The 23,709-nt window shown below is 39.6% G+C and overlaps 1 protein-coding gene across 1 annotated transcript in view; it reads right to left on the bottom strand.

The window, feature by feature from the left end:
* The window catches only part of LOC126162835 (structural maintenance of chromosomes protein 4-like), a 320,394-nt gene that overhangs the window by 256,771 nt on the left and 39,914 nt on the right, over window positions 1-23,709 (bottom strand). The window contains exons 3-4 of the mRNA XM_049919596.1: window positions 12,070-12,246; window positions 11,853-11,957 (exon numbers count right to left, since the gene is read on the bottom strand). Of these exons, the coding sequence (XP_049775553.1) occupies window positions 11,853-11,957; window positions 12,070-12,246 (282 nt within the window). The remainder of the gene's footprint in view (window positions 1-11,852; window positions 11,958-12,069; window positions 12,247-23,709) is intronic.

The following is a 23,709-nucleotide window of genomic DNA, read 5'->3' as shown; positions in this document are numbered from 1 at the left end:
AATGAGTGCTGGAGGGGAAGTGTTATTCTAAACTGAAGTGTATGCTCACATGTTTTGTATATATTAAGTGGGGTGCCTTCAAACCAACATCTGTATGGTGACCGTTCAAAAAGATCTGTCACCTCTGCTTTGGTTAGTATCTATTAAGAATTCCAACGAAAATGCAGCGATTTATTTTCGTCTGGCTTGTTAATCCTTTGTAACTTTCAGAGAAGTGTCATGAGCGACGAATTTTGAGTAAAACATACACATTTCTATTGTTGCCATGATAAAATTTGCATGTTTTGCCAGAACTCAGCAAAGTTTACACAGTCGCAACTCGCTAACATGTTGTACAGACGCAACTGTGAGGGAATTCTGAACTAGTGACTTATTAAGTGAGGAACTGAAGAAAAGTAAGGTTGGCATGTTATGAAAACGCACATTCTCAATACAAAATAAGCATGTAATGACTTCATTTACCTTGTTCCAAAACCCATGGCATTTCTCATTTCACCAGCTGTCAATGGCACTTAAAAATTAAATTCTTTCATCGAAAGAGTCTGTAGTTATTGGAATAACATGATAGATAATGAAGTTCTGCATAATAATCATATGGCAAAATACTCTCCTCTTTGTGTGCTTGCATTTGCCAAAATTTCATTTCGATATCTCAAACTGTTTATGAAATATGAGGAATGTTGTGGATATTTTACTCTGGCTGTATTGCTGGGCGAGGGCGGGGGTGGGGGGGCCGAGGGGTAGGGGGAAGGGTAGAGGGATAGGTAGGGGGAGGGGGAGGGGGATGGGTAGGGGGAAGGGTTGGGGAGGGAGAGGGGGTGGGGAGGGGTTGGAAGGGGAGGGGGAATGGAGGGGAAGGGGGAAATGGAGGGGGAGGGGGAAATGGAGGGGGAGGGGGAAATGGAGGGGGAGGGGGAAATGGAGGGGGAGGGGGCGGGAGGGAGGGGAGGGGTGGGAGAGAGGAGGTGGGAGGGAGGGGGGAGGGAGGTATGTAATGAGTACTAGGAAAGGCATGGTTCTCCTGACTGAAATTAGGGATCGTTAGCTTATGATTTAATAAAATGAGGTAAAACTGATAGGGCTGCCACCATAGATTCTTGTGGTATATAATCTAGTCTCTAAATCCTTTTGTGTGTCAGTACTTATGGAAGTATGTAAGTGCTTACTGGTATCTTCCAGAACATGGTGCACAGATTTCATAATTTAGATGCAGAAGAAAACCATCAACTCCAGACCCTAGTAACCTTATATCTGTAAATCTATACTGACACTGCTGGACACACAGATGAATCTGATAGTAAAACCCAATAATATCATTGTTGCATTGACGAATGTTACCTAGTGATGTCACAGAACAGTGTCAATAGCTAAAACGAGTGCAAGGAGTGTGGACAACAGTAACAATTGGAGACCAAGTGTACATATGAATCGACTGACCTAGTATTTGCTCACAGCACGTGGGCACAGTATTCAGAAACAGTCACTGACATTGTATGAATTCAGGAGAGACCTGGGTTTCTAAATGGGACGGTGTGTCAGACTCCAGCACTTTCATAGCTAACTTTTGTTGGAGTAGCATTGTACTCAATTTGGTGACGGAACTTCTTCGAAGAGGTAGGCTTTGTTGCTGTTCAGAATGCCACAAAGTAGAAGTATTTTGGGACACAGTGATTCAATTACCGTTCTGAAGGCATACGACTGACAACACACAACCTGATAACCACCCCTGGTATTATGTCAACATATGGTAAGACTCTTACGACAAGACATCGGTATAGCATTTCATCAATTGGTTACATGTGCTGTAGCCATCTGAAAGTAAAACAATTCAGTGCAGAGCACAGCAACACAACAAGTAGGCAAGCTCAGTGACCCAGTGAGCAGTGAAGAGTTCAGCAAACTTGTGTGTCAATTCAGGCATGCCCCGTCAGGTATCTGCTGGCCATACACCTTAGGTCTAGGTATTGGCATGAATAGATTGCTTGTGGAATTATGTGAACATGGTGAGCCTTTGGCTCGTGTAGAACCCCTGCTTCACTGTCACTGCATACACACTAGTTGACCATTATTGCACCACTATGCCAATGTGCTGCCTAACAGCAGCGTTTGTGGCCTTCACATGTGATTATCTCCACACACCATGTTCCACTGGTGCACTGCTTCATGGTTGCTGAAGCATGTGCAGAACTTACAGTTATGGAGAACTGGCAGTGCACATCAATTCCCAGTTCGATAGCCCTATGTTCGCCAAATCTGCCTAAACAGAATGAGGTTCATCTTCAGATTTGCCACACAACAGTAGTGCAGCATACACTGCTGCATTAGGCTGTTTACTTTCCTTCTCAACCTCCTCGCCCTGCTTTTCTCTTTTGATGGAGATGGTAGTGACTTCGTCATTGCGAACCCACTGCTCACCTTTGTCTGTCTGCCTTTAGGGTTGTACTTGTAGCAGCGGGAGTGAGTTTGTCTGTGAGCTTAGCTACCTGTATGGTAGACAACTGTCTGTGGCAATTCTATCATTACAAGTGTATTTGCATGTACAGGTTTTTGTGAGAGCTTCAGCTAGTGACGTGTGTTGAAGAATGCCTTATCTGAACCACAGTTTTGCCCACCAAAGTAAATGATGTCCCAAATGTTAGCTGTTTCTGAACCACTTACATTTTTCTAGCTACCAAGTAGGGTATTCTCACTATGACCTTTCTCTCCTGTATTTTCTTTTTGTCAAAAGTATGAAGGCTATTCATAAATTAATATCTGACTGGCTATTAAAAACAGAAAAAATATATATTTTTATATATACAATCTGTATTTAAATGTTAATATTGCTTCTTCACAAAGTCACCTCTCAAGTATAAATATCTGCCATACCATGATATCAGCTCCTTAATCACTTCATCAAAGAATGGTGTCACCTAGCACTTCAGCAACCTTGAGCACACTATCGGTCATGAAGTATTGATTATCAAGCCAGGCCTTCGGGAAGTGATAGTCCCTTCGTACTATGCCTGCATCCACACTCCACAAATCACCTTGTGCTGTGTGGCAGAGGGTAGTTTGTCTGCCGCTGACACTTCCTTCAATTCCTATTCCAGTCACAAATAATTCACGGGAAGAACTATTGCTCGTAAGCCTCCATGTGGGATTGAATCTCTCTAATTTTATCATCATGGTCTTATCGCAAGATATACTTAGGAGGATGCATTATATTTGTTGACTCATTGTACCGATACATGGTATAGAACACAATCGCGCAACAACAAGTCTGACACAAAACAAAGTAAAATGACAATTGTAAAACTCTGAAACTGCAGGTGTAATTAACTGTCATAACGGTAATTTGTAATGAAACGAAATAGTAATGGTACAAACAGACTTTATAAGATAACTGTATAGAATCTATGCAGTAATGTAATTGTTCTTTTACTCGCTGGTCCAAGAAACCAAAAAGACCAGCGTTATTACTCACTATGTGCTAGCCTTGAAGATAACGCACACTACGGCAGCCATTTCATATTTTAAGTTGTGAATTTCGAATAATATATTATAATGAATGCTAATAGTGCATTTTTCTTTCATATGTATGGTGACCTTCATGCAGAAATAAGAACAAGGTTTATTTTCGAGATTTTCATTACACTAGATAAACAAGGACAGTCGAACAATCTACCATTCTTGGCAGACATCTTGCATAGGAATAATTTCATTGCATTCCATCATCAATGGACACTTTAAAAGACTCGCATCATAATTAGTAAAGAAAAAAAAGTGAATGCATTAATTTATTTGGTATTAAAGTAAAAACTAAGAACATTCAGTTCAATACAGACATTGGCCACTTCTCGGCAAAACAAAGATTATTCCCTACAAAAAAGGAAATACTGTCTTTAATTCAAAGGTTTCTTTTAATTAAATTTCACTACAGTAAAGATATCCTGTAGCAATATTTTAATGTGATAACATAAAAAACAATCCCGGAGATTACTTTTTTTTTGTCACCATAAATGCTCCACGTAGACATCAATTTCAACAATTCTAAAAGTGCCTCACGCAATCCTATATTAACAAGCTGGTGAGTTGTGTGCTGTTAAATAATCAGAGCTCACAGCACTATTTTACGAAAGTATTGATTCTGGTCCCCCATATTATCATAATTCTTTCTTATGTCCGCTCCGCCAAATAAGTGCTCTATTCACACTCTTGCTGGGCACAAATATGAATAAAGTTTGGCATTAATTTTTCTTACACTCTTTTCGTCACATTCGTTGAATACACCGTAAGTATACTTGAGACGGTATCCAGACCTGGGCAGTAGCGGTAAATCCTGTAAGAACGTATGCTGCCGGATCTTTAACAGTAAACCACACCGTGATGCAGAACACCTCTCTTGCAGCGTCCCATGAGAGTTCATTGATCATCTCTGTGATGCTTTCATGCTTACTGCATTGGAACATGCTGCTCTTCTTTGGATCTTCTCTATATCCTCTATCAATCCTATCTGGTACTGATCCCGTATTGATGAGCAATACTCAACAACTGTTCGAATGAGGGTTCTGTACACTACCTCATTTGGTGACTGACTACATTTTCTGAGAATTCTTCCAATCTGCTTTTCCTGCAATTACTTTTATGCGATAGTTCCACTATAAATCACTTCATAAACATACTCCTAGATATTTTATTGAGGTAACAGGTTCCAGTGACTTCTGCAATTTTGTAATCATACAATAATGTGCCTTTCTATCTATGTGTATGCGATACGTTTAATCTGTTTACGCCGAGTGTCAACTGCAGTCCCTGCACCAAGTGTCAATCCTCCTACATTTCCCTATAATTTTCTAGTATTGCAGGTTCTCTCTATACAATGGCATCATCCATGGAAAGCCTTGTGGAATATTCCATGTTTTCTGGTATGTCACTGATCTATGAACTGTGAAAGTAATGGACACACAACACTGCCTTGGAGTATGCCCAAAGTCTGGTATTCCCTATAATTTTCTAGTATTGCAGGTTCTCTCTATACAATGGCATCATCCATGGAAAGCCTTGTGGAATGTTCCATGTTTTCTGGTATGTCACTGATCTATGAATTGTGAAAGTAATGGACACACAACACTGCCTTGGAGTATGCCCAAAGTCTTATTTTACATCTGATATTTCTCTCCATTGAGAATGACGTGTGTTCGTCAGTCCAATAAAACATTTGATCTGGTATTCCATATGCTCATATTTTGCTCACTAGGCAGCAGTGCATAACAGTATCAAATCGCTTAAAGTAGTCAAGGAACACAGCTTCTAACTGGGCACCACTATCTACCAACTACCATGTCTCACGGACTGCAGGGAGGATACTGAAAAATCTCTCAGCTAAAAAGGCTGAGGTTTTCCTTAGTTTGATTCACAGTCGAATTCACTCTCCTACATAAAAAGATGTGGCTCTTTCGGCAATCCATATATTGCCATTGTTTTGGATTGGCCTTTGGAGTTTCTTAGGAGCTACATAACAAACCTGTGGGTTCACAGTATTATCATGTGTAGCTTTGATGAAATCTGTTGTCAAAATTCCTTTACAGTGCCAGAGAACTGTAACTATCATTTTACAGTTTGACAGTGTCGCTTGAATTTTCTCAGCTTATTGGGAGAATGTGTGTGCTTCCACTGTTCAAACTGTTTCATAGTTTCAGAATTCACATAGTGCAGTCATGCCTCATCCTGTCACAATAATGTTTAGAAATTCCTCCCCGTCCTCATGGTAATGTTGAAGGAATGTCTACATCTAAATACATACTCCGCAATCCACCATACGGTGCGTAGTGGAGGGTACCTTGTACCACAACTAGCATCTTCTCTCCCTGTTCCGCTTCCAAACAGAATGAGGGAAAAATGACTGCCTATATGCCTCTGTACGAGCCCTAATCTCTCTTATCTTATCTTTGTGGTCTTTCCGCAAAATATAAGTTGGCGGCAGTAAAACTGAACTGCATTCAGCCTCAAATGCTGGTTCTCTAAATTTCCTCAGTAGCAATTTATGAAAAGAATGTCTCCTTCCTCCAGAGACTCCCACCCGAGTTGCTGAAGCATTTCTGTAACACTCGCATGATGATCAAACCTACCAGTAACATCTCTAGCAGCCCGCCTCTGAATTGCTTCTATGTCCTCCCTCAATCCGACCTGATAGGGATCCCAAACGCTCGAGCAGTACTCAAGAATAGGTTGTATTAGTGTTTTATAAGCGGTCTCCTTTACAGAAGGACCACATCTTCCCAAAATTCTACCAATGAACCGAAGACAACTATCCACCTTTCCCACAACTGCCATTACATGCTTGTCCCACTTCATATCGCTCTGCAATGTTACGCCCAAATATTTAATTGACGTGACTGTGTCAAGCGCTACACTACTAATGGAGTATTCAAACATTACAGCATTCTTTTTCCTATTCATCTGCATTAATTTACATTTATCTATATTTAGAGTTAGCTGCGATTCTTTACACCAATCACAAATCCTGTCCAAGTCATCTTGTATCCTCCTACAGCCACTCAACGACGACACCTTCCCGTACACCACAGCATCATCAGCAAACAGCCGCACATTGCTATCCACCCTATCCAAAAGATCATTTATATAGATAGAAAACAGTGGACCTACCACACTTCCCTGGGGCACTCCAGATGATACCCTCACCCCCGATGAACACTCACCATCGAGGACAACGTACTGGGTTCTATTACTGAAGAAGCCTTCGAGCCACTCACATATTTGGGAACCAATCCCATATGCTTGTACCTTAGTTAGGAGTCTGCAGTGGGGCACAGAGTCAAACGCTTTCCGGAAGTCAAGGAATATGGCATCCGTCTGATACCCTTCATCCATAGTTCGCAAGATATCATGTGAAAAAAAGAGTTAGTTGTGTTTCGCGGGAGCGATGCTTTCTAAAGCCGTGCTGATGCATGGACAGCAACTTCTCTGTCTCAAGAAAATTCATTATATTCAAACTGAGAATATGTTCAAGAATCCTGCAACAAACCGATGTTAAGGATATTGGTTTGTAATTTTGAGGATCTGTCCTTCTACCCTTCTTATGTACAGGTGTCACCTGCGCTTTTTTCCAGTTGCTCGGTATTTTCAACCCATTCAGCTGCTTCACAACCCCAGGGATGTCTATCACCATGTCCTCCATACGGGAATCTGTATGAGACTCAAACGGCGGTTTGTTTGTACGATCCTCCTGCGTGAAAGATTTCTCAAATGCTAAATTTAAAATTTCAGCTTTCATTTTGCTGTCTTCTTTTGCCAGGCCAGAGTGATCAGTGAGTGACTGGATGGAAGCCTTCGACCCGCTTACCGATTTTACGTAAGACCAGAATTTCCTTGGGTTTTCAGCAAGATCTTTTGCTAAGGTATGACGGTGGGAGTGGTTGTATGCTTCGCGCATTGCTCTTTTTACAGCAGCACGAATCTCTACTAACTTTTGCCTGTCCTCATTCTCCTGATCTTTCTTGTACCGCGAGTGCAATTGTCTTTGCTTCCTGAGCATTCTCCAAATTGCGCTGTTAAACCACGGTGGGTCTTTTCCGTCCATAACCCACTTTTCGGCACATACTTCTCCAATGCATTTTTTACAATGTGTTTAAAATTTGCCCATAATTCTTCCACATCCATCGTATCAGAAGTAAATGAAGTTGATTCATTTACTAAGTGGGATGCTAACAACAATGCCGAAACCTTTCTTTCAGATTTGTGAACATCACTTAAACATTTTAGTACCCACCATACACAAAATTTATGGTAACCTAACCTGTCTGTGACAATGTTAAAGAGGGCTGTCCTCAGAATCTGAAGCACATCTTCAGAAAGTTTAGAAATTGTGAACCAATGTCTTGCACACACAATCTTGACAGGGCTACTGCCATGAATTTTCTGCACCGTTTCCTCACAACACCATCAGTCATAGCCTCACCCCCCACATAAACCAATCAATGATGAATCTCAGCACCATTGACTTTTCCTGCTTGCAGAAGACAAACAGCAGAACGTACCTCACAGCATGCGTGACACACAATACCACTGTCCACTTCAATCGCTTGGTGCTTACACATTGACGAATGAAACAGAGCTGACTGATGCAATGTAACATTCAAATCCCTTTTCCAACCATGCTTGCACCAAGAAGCTTTGAGCATCTGCTTATTTTTAATGGCCAATCAGAGGTTAACTTATGACTTGACAGTCACAGCTCCAATCAGCATGATCGTTTTTGTAGTTCATTCAAACAGAGGAGCTGGACAAGGTTCCCATCTGCAGTTTGGCTCCAGTTCCTGCATGTTTCCTATCCATTACATGTGGTGGTGGTGGTGGTGGTGTTGGTGTTGGTATGTCCACAGTGCTGACACTTGAAACAGTACAATGGGTTATGGTTTCACTTTCAGGCTTCAGTCCTGTTGTTATACACTCGAGCAATGCTGGAGTCCTGAAGGTCAGAACTAATGCAACTGTCTGTCTAGTTTGTCATTCACTTGCATTATTATGCTTTTGACTTCCATCATGTCACTGACTTCCTACTGTCACTTTAGTTCCAGCACATCTATACACAGTCTCTACACGATATGACCCCTGGCTATAATTAACACTTTGATGTCTAGCCACATAGAAAAATTTAGGGACATTATTTAAAATGTTACTGGCACATGTGTGTTCAATTTACCTTAATGGACAATACACATTAAAATTACCAAGCTTCAAGATTTGTTTTTTAATTTTTATTTTAGTTCTGTGATACATCACAAAATTTACAATAATGATGACTGAAAGTATAATTACCCTTTCAGAAAAAACGTGTGAGGTGACTTCTTGTGCAGTTTCACACATAACTGGATTTTGTATGGTAAAGACTGAAGTATTCTGAAATGCAAAGGAGTTTGTTGCAACAAGGCAATACTAACTTATTTCTTTCCTGCTTGCTTTGCCAGCAGATCATTTCATCTTCTCTGAACATATGCTGTCTTGTGTTGGACACTGATTCATTTCAGCTGCAGGAATTTTATAAAGAAAGTGTTGTCTTGCAAGACTATTGCTGATAGATGTACAAAGAACAATTTCTTGAGACAATGTTGTGCCTTCCTGGAAGTGTTCTTAGCCAATTTTCCACAAAAAGGTGGAATAATAGCAGCCATTCTTTTCGTTAGTATTTCTACTCCCATGATTCAGAACAAAAGCATTTATTCCAGCCATTTTGAACAAGTGGAAGAATAGTTTTTCCACCAATTCATTTGTTTTCTCTTAAAAGAATAATAAGAGATCATCTGATCACTTCTATCAACTCCTGTTTTGTACGTATTATAATCACAAACAGCATCTGGTTTTCTTGGTCTTGACACCATCCTTTGTACAAATAGAAATGTCGGAGATTGTAATTTTGTGCACTGAGGAAAGCCATGGTACATTGTTCATGTCCTTCCATTTCAAATAAAGCAGGTGATTTCTCCTCATTGACACAAGACTCATGTCTTCCGAATTTCTTTAAAACAACTTATTTATACAGTACATTCCAATTAGACAAGCAAGTACCTAAAGCTATCATTTTATTTTGTTGTGAAGAACAAAAAACTGCTTTCGAACTACAAAGTCTCTCCATACAAACGGCATGGCCTTTACCCAAATAATTAGCAAGCAAGCTCTGAAAGATTGCTACTATTTTGTCCTTTACCAGTGTACATTTCGAACAAAGGACATAACCAGTCTTAGGATAGCAAACAATTAACATTCTTGTCTTCAGTTTGTTGTAAACCAGTTTTGCATAGCCGTTAGTTGCTGATTTAATGTGTTTCACAACAGAATGGAGAAATAAAATATAAAACATGTCCAGCGGAATGAATCTTTCATAACTGCTGCTCTTGCTCCACTTATTTCTGAGAACTGTAGCACAACAGACTGTCAGTTCTCGAATTCCCCGCCTAATTTGGCATCAGCTGACTTCTTTTGAGGAGATTGCTGCCTCTTTCTTAGCAGTGCAGAATACTGCATTACAGAGGATGTACTAATAGCACACTTCAAAGTGGCCATTTGTGGAGGATGCTGGGAGCAAAAGCTCGCAATTAGCTCACAGCACAATGAGTGCTAAGAGAAGCCCTGTCTCCTCCTCCCAGGACAGCCAGCTGATAGCTTAAAAAAGGAACATTTAATGGATTAATGAGTCACAGAAGTGGCATAAGTATTGATGACAAGGTGATAGAATGACCGGGTACAGCCATTTCATTCATTTTTCTAAACAACAATCACTATGCACAACAACAGACTTGAATCAACAGTGTTTTCACAATGGTTACTTATTGCTACAGTGCACAATATGTCTCTAAAGTTGGCCACAACAACAAACATTCTGTAGTGGCCCAAAGTCAGCTGATTTTCACCAATCAGATTAGTACTTGGTTGAGTAGAAGATATTAGAACAGCAGCTGGTTTGTCATCAGATTTCTCTGTAAAAAAGTGAAATGAAGACAAATAAAACACAACCAAATTGCAACTGAGCACCATGTCTGTGGCAAAAATACTAGAGATGAAAAAATGTTGCACACCGTAGCTTACCTGAATATGAATCCTCTCACTTAGATGTGCTGGCTGACTAAAAAAAGTGAAGCACCCAGAAGCAGATGAGGAAACGAAATGAAACTTCATGGGTTTAGAGTGTATGCGATGTTATTTCAGTATAAAAAATCAAGTAAAATTTACAAACAACTTGGTAGTATAAGGTTACTAATCGCTATGATGCTGCGCTCCCTCTTGCCTGAAGACAGGTACTGATTTTGTTGGGAAAGGTGACACACAAAGCTGTTGTATCCTCCATTAAGACAAGCTAACCTGCGACAGTTTTAAACGGTCCTTGATATCCCGGATACTGGCACTGGGACAGCATTGATGTCTGAGCTGATCCCACACTGTCTATCAGTGACAAAGCTGGGAATCTTGAAAGCCACCGGAGTATCTCACCATCACACAGACAGTTTATAGACACAGATACCAAGTGCAGATGAGCATTGTCCTATTGGAAAGTGGCACCATGATACTGCTACATGATAGGTAACACATGAGGATGCAGGATGTCCATGATACACTGTTGTGCCATTTGGGTTCCCTACATCTGTACCACCCGTAACCTGAAGTCACACCTAAGGCCTCCCCACACTATGATGACTGGAGATATTCTACTGTGCCTCTCCAAAACAATGGAAGAATGACGGAACCTCTGCCCAGATCAATAACACACTTATTAACTTTCATCTGGGGTAAGCAGATCCACAATTCATCACAGAACACAATGCGATGCCATTTATCAGTAGCTCACGCTTCTTGCTCACAGCACTACTCCAAACAAAGCTGTTTGTGTTGTGGTTTTAACCACACATTGTGCATGGGGTGGTAGTCCTCTAGTACAGCTGCTTCTAGTCTGTGACCAACAGTGCAGGATGACAAAGAACGTTGCAGGCAAGGATGCAAAAGGGTTACGATGTGCTCTCACCTGTCTTAATAATCAAAAGCATTCACATTCACATTTTACAAATAGTAATTTGTGTAATTCCTGTTCGTCTCATAGTGTACCGAACAGATAACAAGAAAGTTTAAAGTACTACTGATATCAGCATCTTTAAAAAAGGTATACTTGGCCAGTAGTATGAGGGCGAGAGAAGGAATCATTCATGAACTTGTAAACTGAAACATACTCGTACCCACACAAAGTGATTTACGCAAACCAAAAACTTTTGGCTATAAACATACTCTTACTCAATAATATTCGTTTGGTGATACATACTTCAATAAACACTCAACGAAAAAAGGGGTAAACTCGATAATCTTACCTTGTACTTTAAGGATCCAAATATATCTTCCAAATATTCTAAGAAGCCAATCTCTTTCTCATTTGCTGCCTTTGGTTTCATCAGTGAAATTTGCTCCACTTCTCCCTTCAATAGCAAGAGTTCATTTTAATATAGACACGCCAATTACATATACTGAAAATTGTACATCTTTCAAAAGTTTACTTACACTAAATGTTCCTCATAAACATACATTTACCTGTAAAATTAAGTAACGACCACTAACTACGTCAACACCATGACTTTTCAAAAACATTTTAATTGTGTCAAATTTGGCAACACTACCATTCATCTTATAGAATGATACATTGTCCTTGTTCACAGTTCTTGAAATTGTTACTTTTGAATCAGGAACAACTTCAAAGTGTTCTTCATTCTGAAAAAAAATCATCAATAAATATGTACATGTTTTGATTTAATACACAGTTCTTTTTGTCAACAAGATTTACTGTATACAATAAAACTAAAAGCAATATTACAGATATTGAAGGAAGCTCAGACAGAACAGTATCACTTCTTTCAACAATCAACAAAAGGTATTAATAGAAATCCTTCAAGTTCAGACACCATATTCACAATCTGATGAGGTAGAAGGGTTACAGACACTGATAAATGTCAGCAACTCCCACTACAAGATAATAAGAAAGGATTTGAGTGGAGAAAAAACTAATGAAAGATTCATCAGTGGGAAACTTTGATTGTGATAGCAGAAACAGTGAAATGGTAGAAGACATGCACTTGTAAAATTTTCTGAGGACAGCAGTATTTTTTCAGGAAATGTGGATTATGAGACCATAATTTAAGAACATGGTGGTAAACCAGATAAACTAAGTAGGCCTAATAAGTTTAGGATTCCACAAATTTATGCTTATGCGGACATAAAGAGGAGGGGACAGTTATTTTAACAGGTACTTACCCAAATAAGATTAAATAGCCATAAAAATGGAAAAGATAATCTGAAGTGGAACAAGACAACTACTTATAAGGTGCTGGGCTGCCGAATAGTCAATAATAATCATAATATAGCATAGATACCTAGAATAAGAAAATGTGTCCAGTAGTTGATCCTCTGCCAATGAGAACTACAGCAGATGTGATTCACACATCTGCATCTAGATACATATTCTGCAAGATGGCTACTGCTACTATCATTTTCTATCATGTTCCATTCACAAACAGAACAAGGGAAAAAGACTGTCTATAAGCTTCCGTATGAGTCCTTATTTCTCTTATAACAATACCAGAGAAGGAAAGTTGCTACTCACCATATAGCGGAGATGCTGAGTCGCGATAGGCACAATAAAAAGATGACTGTGTCAAGCTGTACACAACTATCGTTATATTCAAACATTACAGGGTCGTTTTTCCTAGGCATCTGCATTAACTAACATTTTTCTATGTTTAAGGCAAGCTGCAATTCATCACACCAACTAGAAATTTTGTCTATGTCATCTTGTACCCTCCCATTCATTCACTCGACGACACCTTCCTGTGCACCACAGCTTATTTCTCTTGTCTCATCTTCATGGTCCTTAAGCCAAATGTATGTTGGCTGCAGAAGAATCATTCTACACTCAACTTCAAATGCTGATTCTCTAAATTTCCTCAATATTGTTCTGTGAAAAGAATGTCACCCTTCCTCAGGGATTCCCACTAGAGTTCACAAAGCATCTCTGTAATACTCATGCATTAATCAGATCCACCGGTAAGCAAATCTAGCGATCCACCTCTGAATTGTTTCAATGTCTTCCTTTAATCAGGTCTGGTGGGGATCCTAAACACTTGAACAATACTGAAGAATGAGTTGCACTAGTCTTCTACATGCAGTCTCCTTTGCTGAGGAACCACAATTTCCTAACATTCTCCCAATAAACCAAAGTGGATCATCTACCTTCCCTACTACCAATCCTTAGGTGCTTGTTCCATTTTATATCATTTTACAGTGTTATACCTATTTATTTAAGCTACATGACTGTGTCAAGCTGTACACTACTATCACTATATTACCTACACGACTGTGTCAAGTTGCACACTACTATCGCTATATTCAAACATTACAGGCTCGTTTTTCCTACGCATCTGCATTAACAAACATTTTTCTTTGTTTAACGCAAGCTGCAATTCATCACACCAACTAGAAATTTTGTCTATGTCATCTTGTACCCTCCCATTCCCTCAACGACACCTTCCTGTGCACCACAGCTTCGTCAGCAAACAATCAAAGACTGCTGCTCAACCTGTCTGTCAGATTATTTATGTATATAGCGAATAAGTGCAGTCCTGTCACACTTCCCTGAGGCACTCTTGACACATCTGTCTCTGATAAACACTTGCCATTGCTGAGCTTTGCAGGAGCAATACTTTCTAAATCCATGCTGGTTTGCAGACAGAAGCTCTCCCATCTCAAAGAAATTTATTATATTTGAACTGAAAATATGTTCAAGAATTCTGTAGCAAACAGATGTTGAGGATATTGGTCTGCAATTTTGAGAGTCTGTTCTATTACCCTTCTTTACATACATCTACATATAGATCATACTCCGCAATCCACCTAATGGTGTGTGGAGGAGGGTACTTTCAGTACTACTATCTGATCCCTTCAACCCTGTTCCACTCGTGAATAGTATGTGGGAAGAATGATTGCCAGTAAGCCTCTGTATTAATTTCTTCAATTTTCTCCTCGTAGTCAATATGTGAGATGTATGTGGGGGGAAGTAATATGTTGCCCGACTCCTCCTGAAAAGTGCTGTCCCGAAATTTCAATAGTAAATCTCTGCATGATGCACAATGCCTCTCTTGGATCTTCTCTATCTTCTATATCAGTCTTACCTGATACGGATCTCAGATAGATGAACAATACACAAGAATTGGCCGAACAAGTGCCTTATAAGCCACTTCTTTCGTGGCTAAGTTACATGTCCTCACGATTCTTCTGATGAATCTGAGCCTGGTATCTGCTTTTCTCACTATCTGTTTTATGTAGTCATTCCTTTTAAGGTCACTGTGGATAGTTACGCCTAGATATTTTACAGTAGATGCTGTCTCCAGCTGTTTGTCATCAATAGTATAGCTGTACAGTAGTGGATTTCCTTTCCTTCATATGCGCAATATGTTACATTTATTTACGTACAGAGCCAACTGCCAGAGCATGTACCATTCATCAATTCTCTTGGGTTGCTCTGCAAATTCTTACTATCTTCTGGCATTGCTACTTTGGTATAGACAATTGCATCATCGATATATCCTCTCTCGTAGTATCTTTGCTCGACTGCTATTACTTCTCGGTCATGGTCTGTCGTAGAGCAGTTCGTCGCGAGTTCGGGCTGCCAGTTAGTTGGATCGCGTCTGGAGTGGCACTAGTGCAGTCAGGTTGGAGCAGCAGCGAGGTCTGCGTCAACATGGCTCACCCGACCACCACTGCCACGCATCACTTGAGCCAGGCCATGGTCTTGATGGATCGTTGGTTGGTTGTCCTACCGGACAATGCGTTTTGGCTCACCGATCGTTCATGAGTCGGCTCTGTGTGTGTGTGTGTGTGTGTTTGTGTGTGTGTGTGTGTGTGTGTGTGTGTATGCGCGCGCATGCCCATGCGCGTGTGCGTGTGCAGGTCTTCGTGCATGTGTTTGTCAGGCTGTGTGTGTAGTTGGTGTTATTTCCTTTGACAAGTTATTTTAGGTGTTGTCGGTGTATTGCCTCTGATAGGTCAGTTGTCTCATGAGGTGACGTGTAACTGGTTCTTTGAGTACTTCTGGGCCCCTTCAATTACCACCTTGTGGAACTTGGGTCTGTCCTTTCCTGGTGCAGGGATGTCGTTTAGCCAGTGGGCGTGTTTCCTCTGCATGGTTGGGTCCGAGCCAGTATTTCTGCCCTCATGTGTCTGGAAGTGAGTGGGAGATGCACCAGCAGTGCATTCATGATGGGGTAGCAGTCGCGACAGACCAGCAGGCAGTTGGTCGGTTGCTACAGATCATGGAAGATATCTCCGTGCGGTGCAGTCACTGGGTCCACTGCCGGTCCCAGGACATCAAAGCTGAGTGTTGTTTTAAGTACTCAAGCCTCGTCCATTCAAGTTTTAGTTCGTTTCGATGGTTTGCTGGTGGGGAGGTTTCCTGTGAGCAACACCGAGTGTTTCTATTGCTGAAATTTAGTCACCATGCGGTACAACTGTTTTGGTTGACTACAATTCAAGTGCACCAGTGGACTCTTCTGCCTTGTGGCTGTTAGTGTTCCGGCTAACTGCCCTGGGCACTAATGTAATTTCAGGCAGCGTCCTTTCCTCACCTGTTGTCGCTGTCCAACATGGTGTGTAATTTTGACAGCTAATACATACTCCATTGCGGATCATCACATTTGTAACCATTTTGTGTTTGAATTCTCATGTACCGATTGGTGGCAAGCAAGTCATTTGTCCGTCGGTCCGTGGCTATCCCCTGGTTGCATTCTGAAGGATCAAGTGTAGTTGGGCTCACCACCTGTCTCGCCTAAGTGAACAATGGCGGACCGACCTCCATGGATGCTTTTGAGTGCCGCCGGTGTTTAATTATCTGTTTCCAGCTACTTAAAATTTAAGGCTTATGGTTATTTTTCTTTTTCCTTAAAAATTTTGCAAATTAATTCTTAAATTCATCTTTCAAGCTTAAACACTGCGGCCTTCTGCCTTTAAAAGATTATGGTAATATATTTTAAGATTTTGAAACTTAATTGTGGCCTTTAGCCTTTGGTATTTCGCCTAGCATATGTTTGTCCTATCTACTTTGCTGTGAAGTGTTTTTTTTTTTTTTTTTTTTTTTAAAAAATTATTTTATTGCTATCTTAATTGGATTTTATCTTGTTGATTTGGTAAGATTTTTTGTTTGGAGGCCTTCAGCCATGAAAGAGCTGCATTCGTAAAGGTCCGGCTATGTGCTGCTTCGGTTGTAAAAGTTATTAAATTACAATATAGTACAATTAGAAGGCGAAACTGACCTCAACCTATTTGGCCCTTTCCACAATCATGTTACCTATTCTGCCCAGTGGGTTCAGCGGGCGTATCAGCGGCAGGTTGAGTTCAATCTGCAAGAAAGTCTTGAATCCAATCGCAAGTCTGCTCTGATACTCCATAAACTCATATTTTTTTCATTAAAAAGCAATACAGCACAGTGTCACATGCCTTACTGAAACCAAGAAATACGGCATCAACCTGAGCGCCATTGTCCACTGGGAAGTGGATCTCGCGGAGGAACAGAGTGAGCTACATTTTGCAGGATCTCTGTTTGCAAAACCCATGTTGATTTTTATAGAAGTGATGTTCATTTTCCAAAAATGTCAATTTTTTAGCATTAAATATGTTCCATAATTCTACAACAGACTGACATCAACGATATAGGTTTATAATTGTATGGATCCGTCTTACAGTCTTTCTTAAAAATGAGAACGACCCGCACTTTTTTCTAGTCGTTAGGTACCTTTCATCGCTCAAGCGATCTATGATCAATTACTGCTAGAAGGGGAGCAAGTTCTTTTGCATAATCTTTATAGTATCTTATAGGTATCTCATTTGGTCCTGACGCCTTTCCAATACTAAGCAATTGTAGCTGCTTTTCAATTCCGCGATCGGTTATCCCAATATTTGCCATTTCGACATTCGTACGACTACTGAAAGGGGGGACAGTGTTATGATCTTCCACAGTGAAACAACTTCGGAAGACCGAATTCAGTATATCGGCCTTCTCTCTGTTATCTTCGGTTTTGGTGCCAGTGTGGTCACAGAGAGTGAATAGATGATTTTGAACCACTTACTGATTTTACATAGAACCAAAATCGCTTAGGGTTTTTACTCAGGTTGGTTGGCAACATCTTACTTTCAAAATCATTGAACAATTCTCTCATTGCTCTCCTTACCCTCATTTTCGCTTCGTTCAGTTTTTGTTTGTCAGCTACGTTTTTACTTCTTTTGAATCTGAGATGAAGTGCTCTTTGTTTATGTCGCGCTATTCCAACAGAACTATTAAACTATGGCGGACCTTAACACCTTTTTCTGAACATACTTGTCTAGGGCATGTAATGTCCCCACAGCAAATACCCTCTACCACCCACCAATTAATCATTTTCAATCAAACCATCCATATTCATTCACTTTGGAAAAGTTATCCGATCTGATTTTCTCGTAATATATGCGGCGACAGCTTCTCGACACCAAAGTATTTTCTAGTGGGTTTTTTTCTTTGACATAACAGAGATGCATATATGCATTCTCCATGGTTGTTAGAGTGGTAACTAGGACAGCTTCTGGAGTATCTGTTGAGGGATTGAGGTGTTTCTGAGAGATATATGTTCTGCTTTTCTTCTCGCTAAAGCGAGCCAATTAACATTTCTGCCGTTGGCGGTTTGTTTTGAAGAGAAAGAGATTGTAAAAGGAAAATAATTAAGGCGTGGAATCACCAGAGATCTGGACATTTAATGGAGATGGATTTAATACACGATTTCCTCCATAAATAAGGTTTGTGACTTTTTGTTCTGGAGTGAATGAACGAATGAGTTCTTTTCTGAATCATTTGTTGATCACGTTGGCCCTGTAATTAGTGGGGAAGTTTCAGCTGTGTCGAAGAGAGCCTGCAATCACTGAGTCTGTGTTAAATCGTCCAAAAAGGCTTCGTACACATCTGGAATTCGCAATCTTTCGTAAAAGGAACAAAATGTCCAAACAATTGATTCTCCTGACTGACTGCTGTGTTTAACAGTAATAATAAATGTAAAGATCTCTTACAGCAAGCCAGTCGCTGATTACCAAGACGAAGGACTCCGCCAAAGATTCTATTTGGCTGATTTTTTTATCACGTAATGAAATCTTATATTAAAAACTATACATAGATAAAGGAGAGAAAGAGAAAGAACGAATGAAAATAGAGATAATACTAATAATCCTCCATTAGTCTAATTTTTCGCCTGTCTTATCACGGATCAGCCAAGAACTGGGAGGGCCTTATTTTACTGTATAGACTTATGTGTGAAAGTGAAGGGATCTTAAAGACAACAGATACACGTCTATACAGACAAGACATTACACAGAGATAGCGGCTAGCTGCATTGATCATCTATTCTTAGATTAAAGAGACGGCAACTTATTATCCGAACATTTAAAATGTTAAAGGCATAACAAGCGAGTTAGCTGCACTTTTTTCTCAGTCGCTTGGGACTTTGTGCTGGATGAGAGATTCACGATAAATGGAAGCAAAGGAAGGGGTCAATTCCATAGGCATTGAGTACAATCTATATAACCAAACTGGGATTCCATCTGGGCCTGGCGACTTATTTGTTTTCAAGTATTCCAATTGTGTCCACACTAGTGATGCTTATTACTATATTCTCCTATGGACATCTGTACAACAGCCAAACAACAGTATGTTAGTAGGACCCTCCTGCATGAATTTTTCTTAAATGCAAGATTTAAAATTTCAACAGTATTAATATAATATTTTTACATTCCATCCTGGATTTTCCATTGTTAGATTTAAAATTTCAGCTTTCCTCTTGCTGTATTCTATTGCCACACTGGACTGGTCAAAGAGTGATTATACAGATGCCTTTAACCTCCACAAGGAACTTACATAGTACCAGAATTTTCTCATGTTCTCAGCAAGATCTTCTGCTACAGTGTGACTGTGGTAGTAGTCGTGTGTATCAGGTAGCGATCTTTTTACACATGCACAAATTTCTAACTTTTGTCTCTCATCATTTCAACATTCTTTTTTGAATGGAGAGTGAAATGTCTGCTTCCTACGCAATTTCCAATTTTTTTAAAATTGAACCACTGTGGCTCTTTTCCATCTTTAATCCACTAGTACAGCACACAACTATCATCCAATACAACTGATATACATCTGTTGGATAATATTCTGAAATGGCTCAGACTAGGTAAAGGACGTGGCACACTTCCGTTTATTGATAGGATAACGGGAAAATACAACCAGCTTACAAAGCGGATTGCTTATATAACTCTCATGTTACTCATTGCAGAAGACTGCTCAAGTGTATGGTAACTCTACCAAATATGACTGACTGGTGATATTGAACATATACAAATAAGAGTGAAAGGTTTGTTTGACTCAAAGTAGAATGACACAATTCTGAAAACCCTGGACCATGGCCTAATGCCCATACAACTAAACTGGACTTTAAAGCCTGTATTGTATGACCTACTCACAAAGTTCAACAAACCACAATTAAATGAGAAATGTCGATATATATGACTTCCTCCTTCATACTAGTCCCCTGAAGACAAGAGCAGACTGATTACAGGATGCAAAGAGGCATTTAAGCTATCATTCTTCCCAAGCACCATACATAAATGGAATGGGAAGGTACCCTAATATGTTGTACTACAGGAACTACCCTCTCCCATGGACTTCATAGTGGTCTGCTCAGACAATTAAATTTACTAGTACATCTGCACAGGAAAAAAGGAGTAATCTACAAAACCTTGAAAGGTGAGCAACTCCACAACATATGAAATGGATTTTATGTCACTTGCAGGGATGATGATCTGGAATAAAAGTAGAAATTTACTAGCCAGCTGATGGCTGGTCTTTCTGCACAATTATGATACTTGTTTAATGCCCACCAAATTATTTGGCAAAGTGAATGTAATTTAACCCTCTGCTTACCAGAAAATCTGTATAGCGCTACCTACCAGTTGGGCCTCTCAGGCCCGTGTAGTTTAAACTGACATAAATTGACACTATTTTGACCACTTACAATGAGAACAACTTTTGAGGCATAAAATATGTTTCAAATACTGTTATTTATTTAAAGTTTACATAAAAAACACCATACATTTTATGCTTTTACTCGTGGTTTTTATTCTTACTGCAAATCTGTGCACGGTCTCTAGACAATAGCAGAATGATCTGGTAATACAGATTTGGTGTACTATAACATGTAATTTGACTTTTTCTATCTTTCTTCTCTACACAATATGCACATATTATACTAATAAATTCATTGGCTTCTTTACCCCTGCTAGTTGCTTTCAACAACTGATGATTAAAGTTCAACATCTCATTTTTTTTACTGGTAGCCAGAACCACCCAAATTATGTATGCATTCATTACACTAACATCAATCACGTTAAAGAAAACCACCAATGACCAGTGCCTTGTTTATCTCATCACATTGTAGCATCACATCTTCTGATACAAGGTGTCAACACTGTCCTTTGTGGCACTGTATGTAACTGTAAATTCAGGCTCCTTTATTTGTGGTGATGAAATCACTGGTTGGTCATGAAGAGAGCTAAGTATGGTAACAACTTTGTTTTTCTTAGGAACATAAGAGCCTATTATCACATCTGGTTGATAACCAAATAATGAAGAGTATACTTCATGTCCTTCAGGTGTAATAAAACCAGCAAGTAGTTCACCTTTGTTTTTCAGATAGTACTGACTTGTTTCAAACCTTTTGACAGCAAATAATGAGCTAAATCAAAAGACGTAAAAAAAAATATCACATGTGATAATACGTCCAGACTTTTAAAGTTTGATCACCTGGGTTTTCAAAACATTTTCTCGAAGTCACATGGCCTGGTTTCTTCCTCCTTCCTCAAATACACGTTCATCTTCCAACAATAGCTTGTTGCACTGTCACAAATTGCCCAGAACTTTATTCTGCACCTACGAGGTTTTAACGGGATGTATTGTTGAAATGGACAGTGACCTTAAATGTGATCAGTTATTCATCCACAGTCATGCACTATCCTGGAATATAGGCATCCCTACAGGTAATTTTCCACATGTAAAAACATATCTGGTTGATCTAGTTCCAATTTGTCACTTGACCTATGTTCATGTTGGGCTGCTGCAGTGTCAAAGCACGACACCCTCAGAAAAACACGGACAGACTTGCCAGACATAATTTCATTGAACAGTGGTTGCCCATTCTCAACACTCCAAAGCTGACTGATATCTTCATTTCTTGACTTTTAAACTCCAGTCAAGATCAGAATGCCAGGAAACTTTTTCATTTCTCATATTTATTATCAACCCAGACTTGTAAATGATTCGACCTTCCTTATTGGTCCACATACACACCTCACCAATAAGGGGCACACGAAAGAACAACATAAAACAAGATTCTTCATTATCACAGTTCCTAATCGATTAACTTGTAGGTCCCTGGTATTCTTTCAATACATCAATACATATTTCTTTTACTGTAGTTTCAAATAAAATGAGCGTGTGTGTGTGTGTGTGTGTGTGTGTGTGTGTGTGTGTGTGTGTGTGCGTGTGTGTGTGTTCTAAATCAGAAGAAGGCCTTTTTGCCAAAAGCTTCCTTGTTTAGCAGTCTTTTTGCTGTGCCTGTCTGCTACTCCACATCTCCACTATATGGTGAGTATGATTCTATCCTTTTCATATTACAGTGAAACCACTATTTTATGTTTTCATGCAGTACAGACTTAAAAAATGCAAAATTGAGAAAATTTTAAAACCCCCCAAAATGCGAGCAAAAACACTCGTAACTGGCATATATGATTAAAAATCACAATACTCTCCAATACTTTGTATAAAATCTGTCTAAGTGAAGTAAATTAAACCTATAATAAAATGTTTATACAATAATTTGTGGTAATGAATTTTATCAGTTCTTAAAAAACCACAGATGTTTAACAGCAAGTAAAACTCATCAAAAAATTGAAAATGGTATCTGGATAAAATATAATTGAGCTGTTTTCTGACATGCTACAACTACAAATTATATGTTCAAAACATGCATTTTTGAGAGCTCATCCTTTGTGCTCACCCAGAAAAAAGCAAAAACTGATGAACATGTTGAGTTAAACCAAAAACATCACAGCAGTCAAGTGGTTAAACCATAAGCATAAATGCGGAGATCTATTTAATGTCTTACTTTGTCACCACTGCTATTATTGTTTAATGATTTTCTTATGTGCCGTACTTCATATGCTCACTACTGTTGAAGCATTTAGAAACAGAAACATGAAAAATGGGTTTACATCCCCAGTTGACATTACAAGCTTTTTAGAAATCAGCTCAGTGAATTTCTGTACACTGTGTAAAATGGAAATTTGAAAGAAATCTCAGTTGCTACAATTTCGCTTCATGCCCTGTATCACTGCTGGCAATCTTTACGATCTACAGTATGTGGTACAAAGTATACGCATGAGTAGTGTATGTAGTTGCTCAACTGTATCATGTCAGACTTGAACACAAAAGTCTTTAAAACATGCTATTGCAAAACCCTTGTTCTCTCTCATAGCACATCATCTGCATGAAAGTATATCTTCAGCACTTCACAAAATGCTTTCATCCCTACCTGCGTTCCTGTTGCTGAAGAGCCACTCTCCCTCTCCACACATCCAGTAGGTGAGCTCATTTTACATGTATTAGTGAGATATGGCGGCTGTGCTGGCTATTGGGTGACTTTACAAGTCACCAGCCAGTAAGAGTTCACAAGCTGGAAATAGGTGATGTTTCCTTGATAATGACCAAGCATGTTCTTTGAGATTCAGTGTTTGAATTTAAAAGGTTGACGACTGATATTGTTGCTGAATACATTAACTGGAAATACATGTAAGAAAATGAGATTTAATTACAAGTGGCCCAAGAAAAGTTGGTGGTGGTGGTGGTGGTGGTGGTGGTGGTGGTGGTGGTGAAGGGCCCCTTCATCACATATTGGCTCGGTCCAGAACACTTCGCATTGACTGCTCAATGCCACAATTACGCAGTGACTTTTACGCTTTTATTATTTGTATTCCATTTGAAATTTTCCATTATAAAAAGTTTCACTGAGCCAGTAAACAGAGATTTCTTTTTCTAAGCTTTGCAGTCAGCATGTCTCTTGAAAA

Source organism: Schistocerca cancellata, chromosome 2, assembly GCF_023864275.1.
Source record: "Schistocerca cancellata isolate TAMUIC-IGC-003103 chromosome 2, iqSchCanc2.1, whole genome shotgun sequence".
NCBI classification, from domain to species: domain Eukaryota; kingdom Metazoa; phylum Arthropoda; class Insecta; order Orthoptera; family Acrididae; genus Schistocerca; species Schistocerca cancellata.
This window is presented reverse-complemented; position numbering and strand designations above follow the sequence as displayed.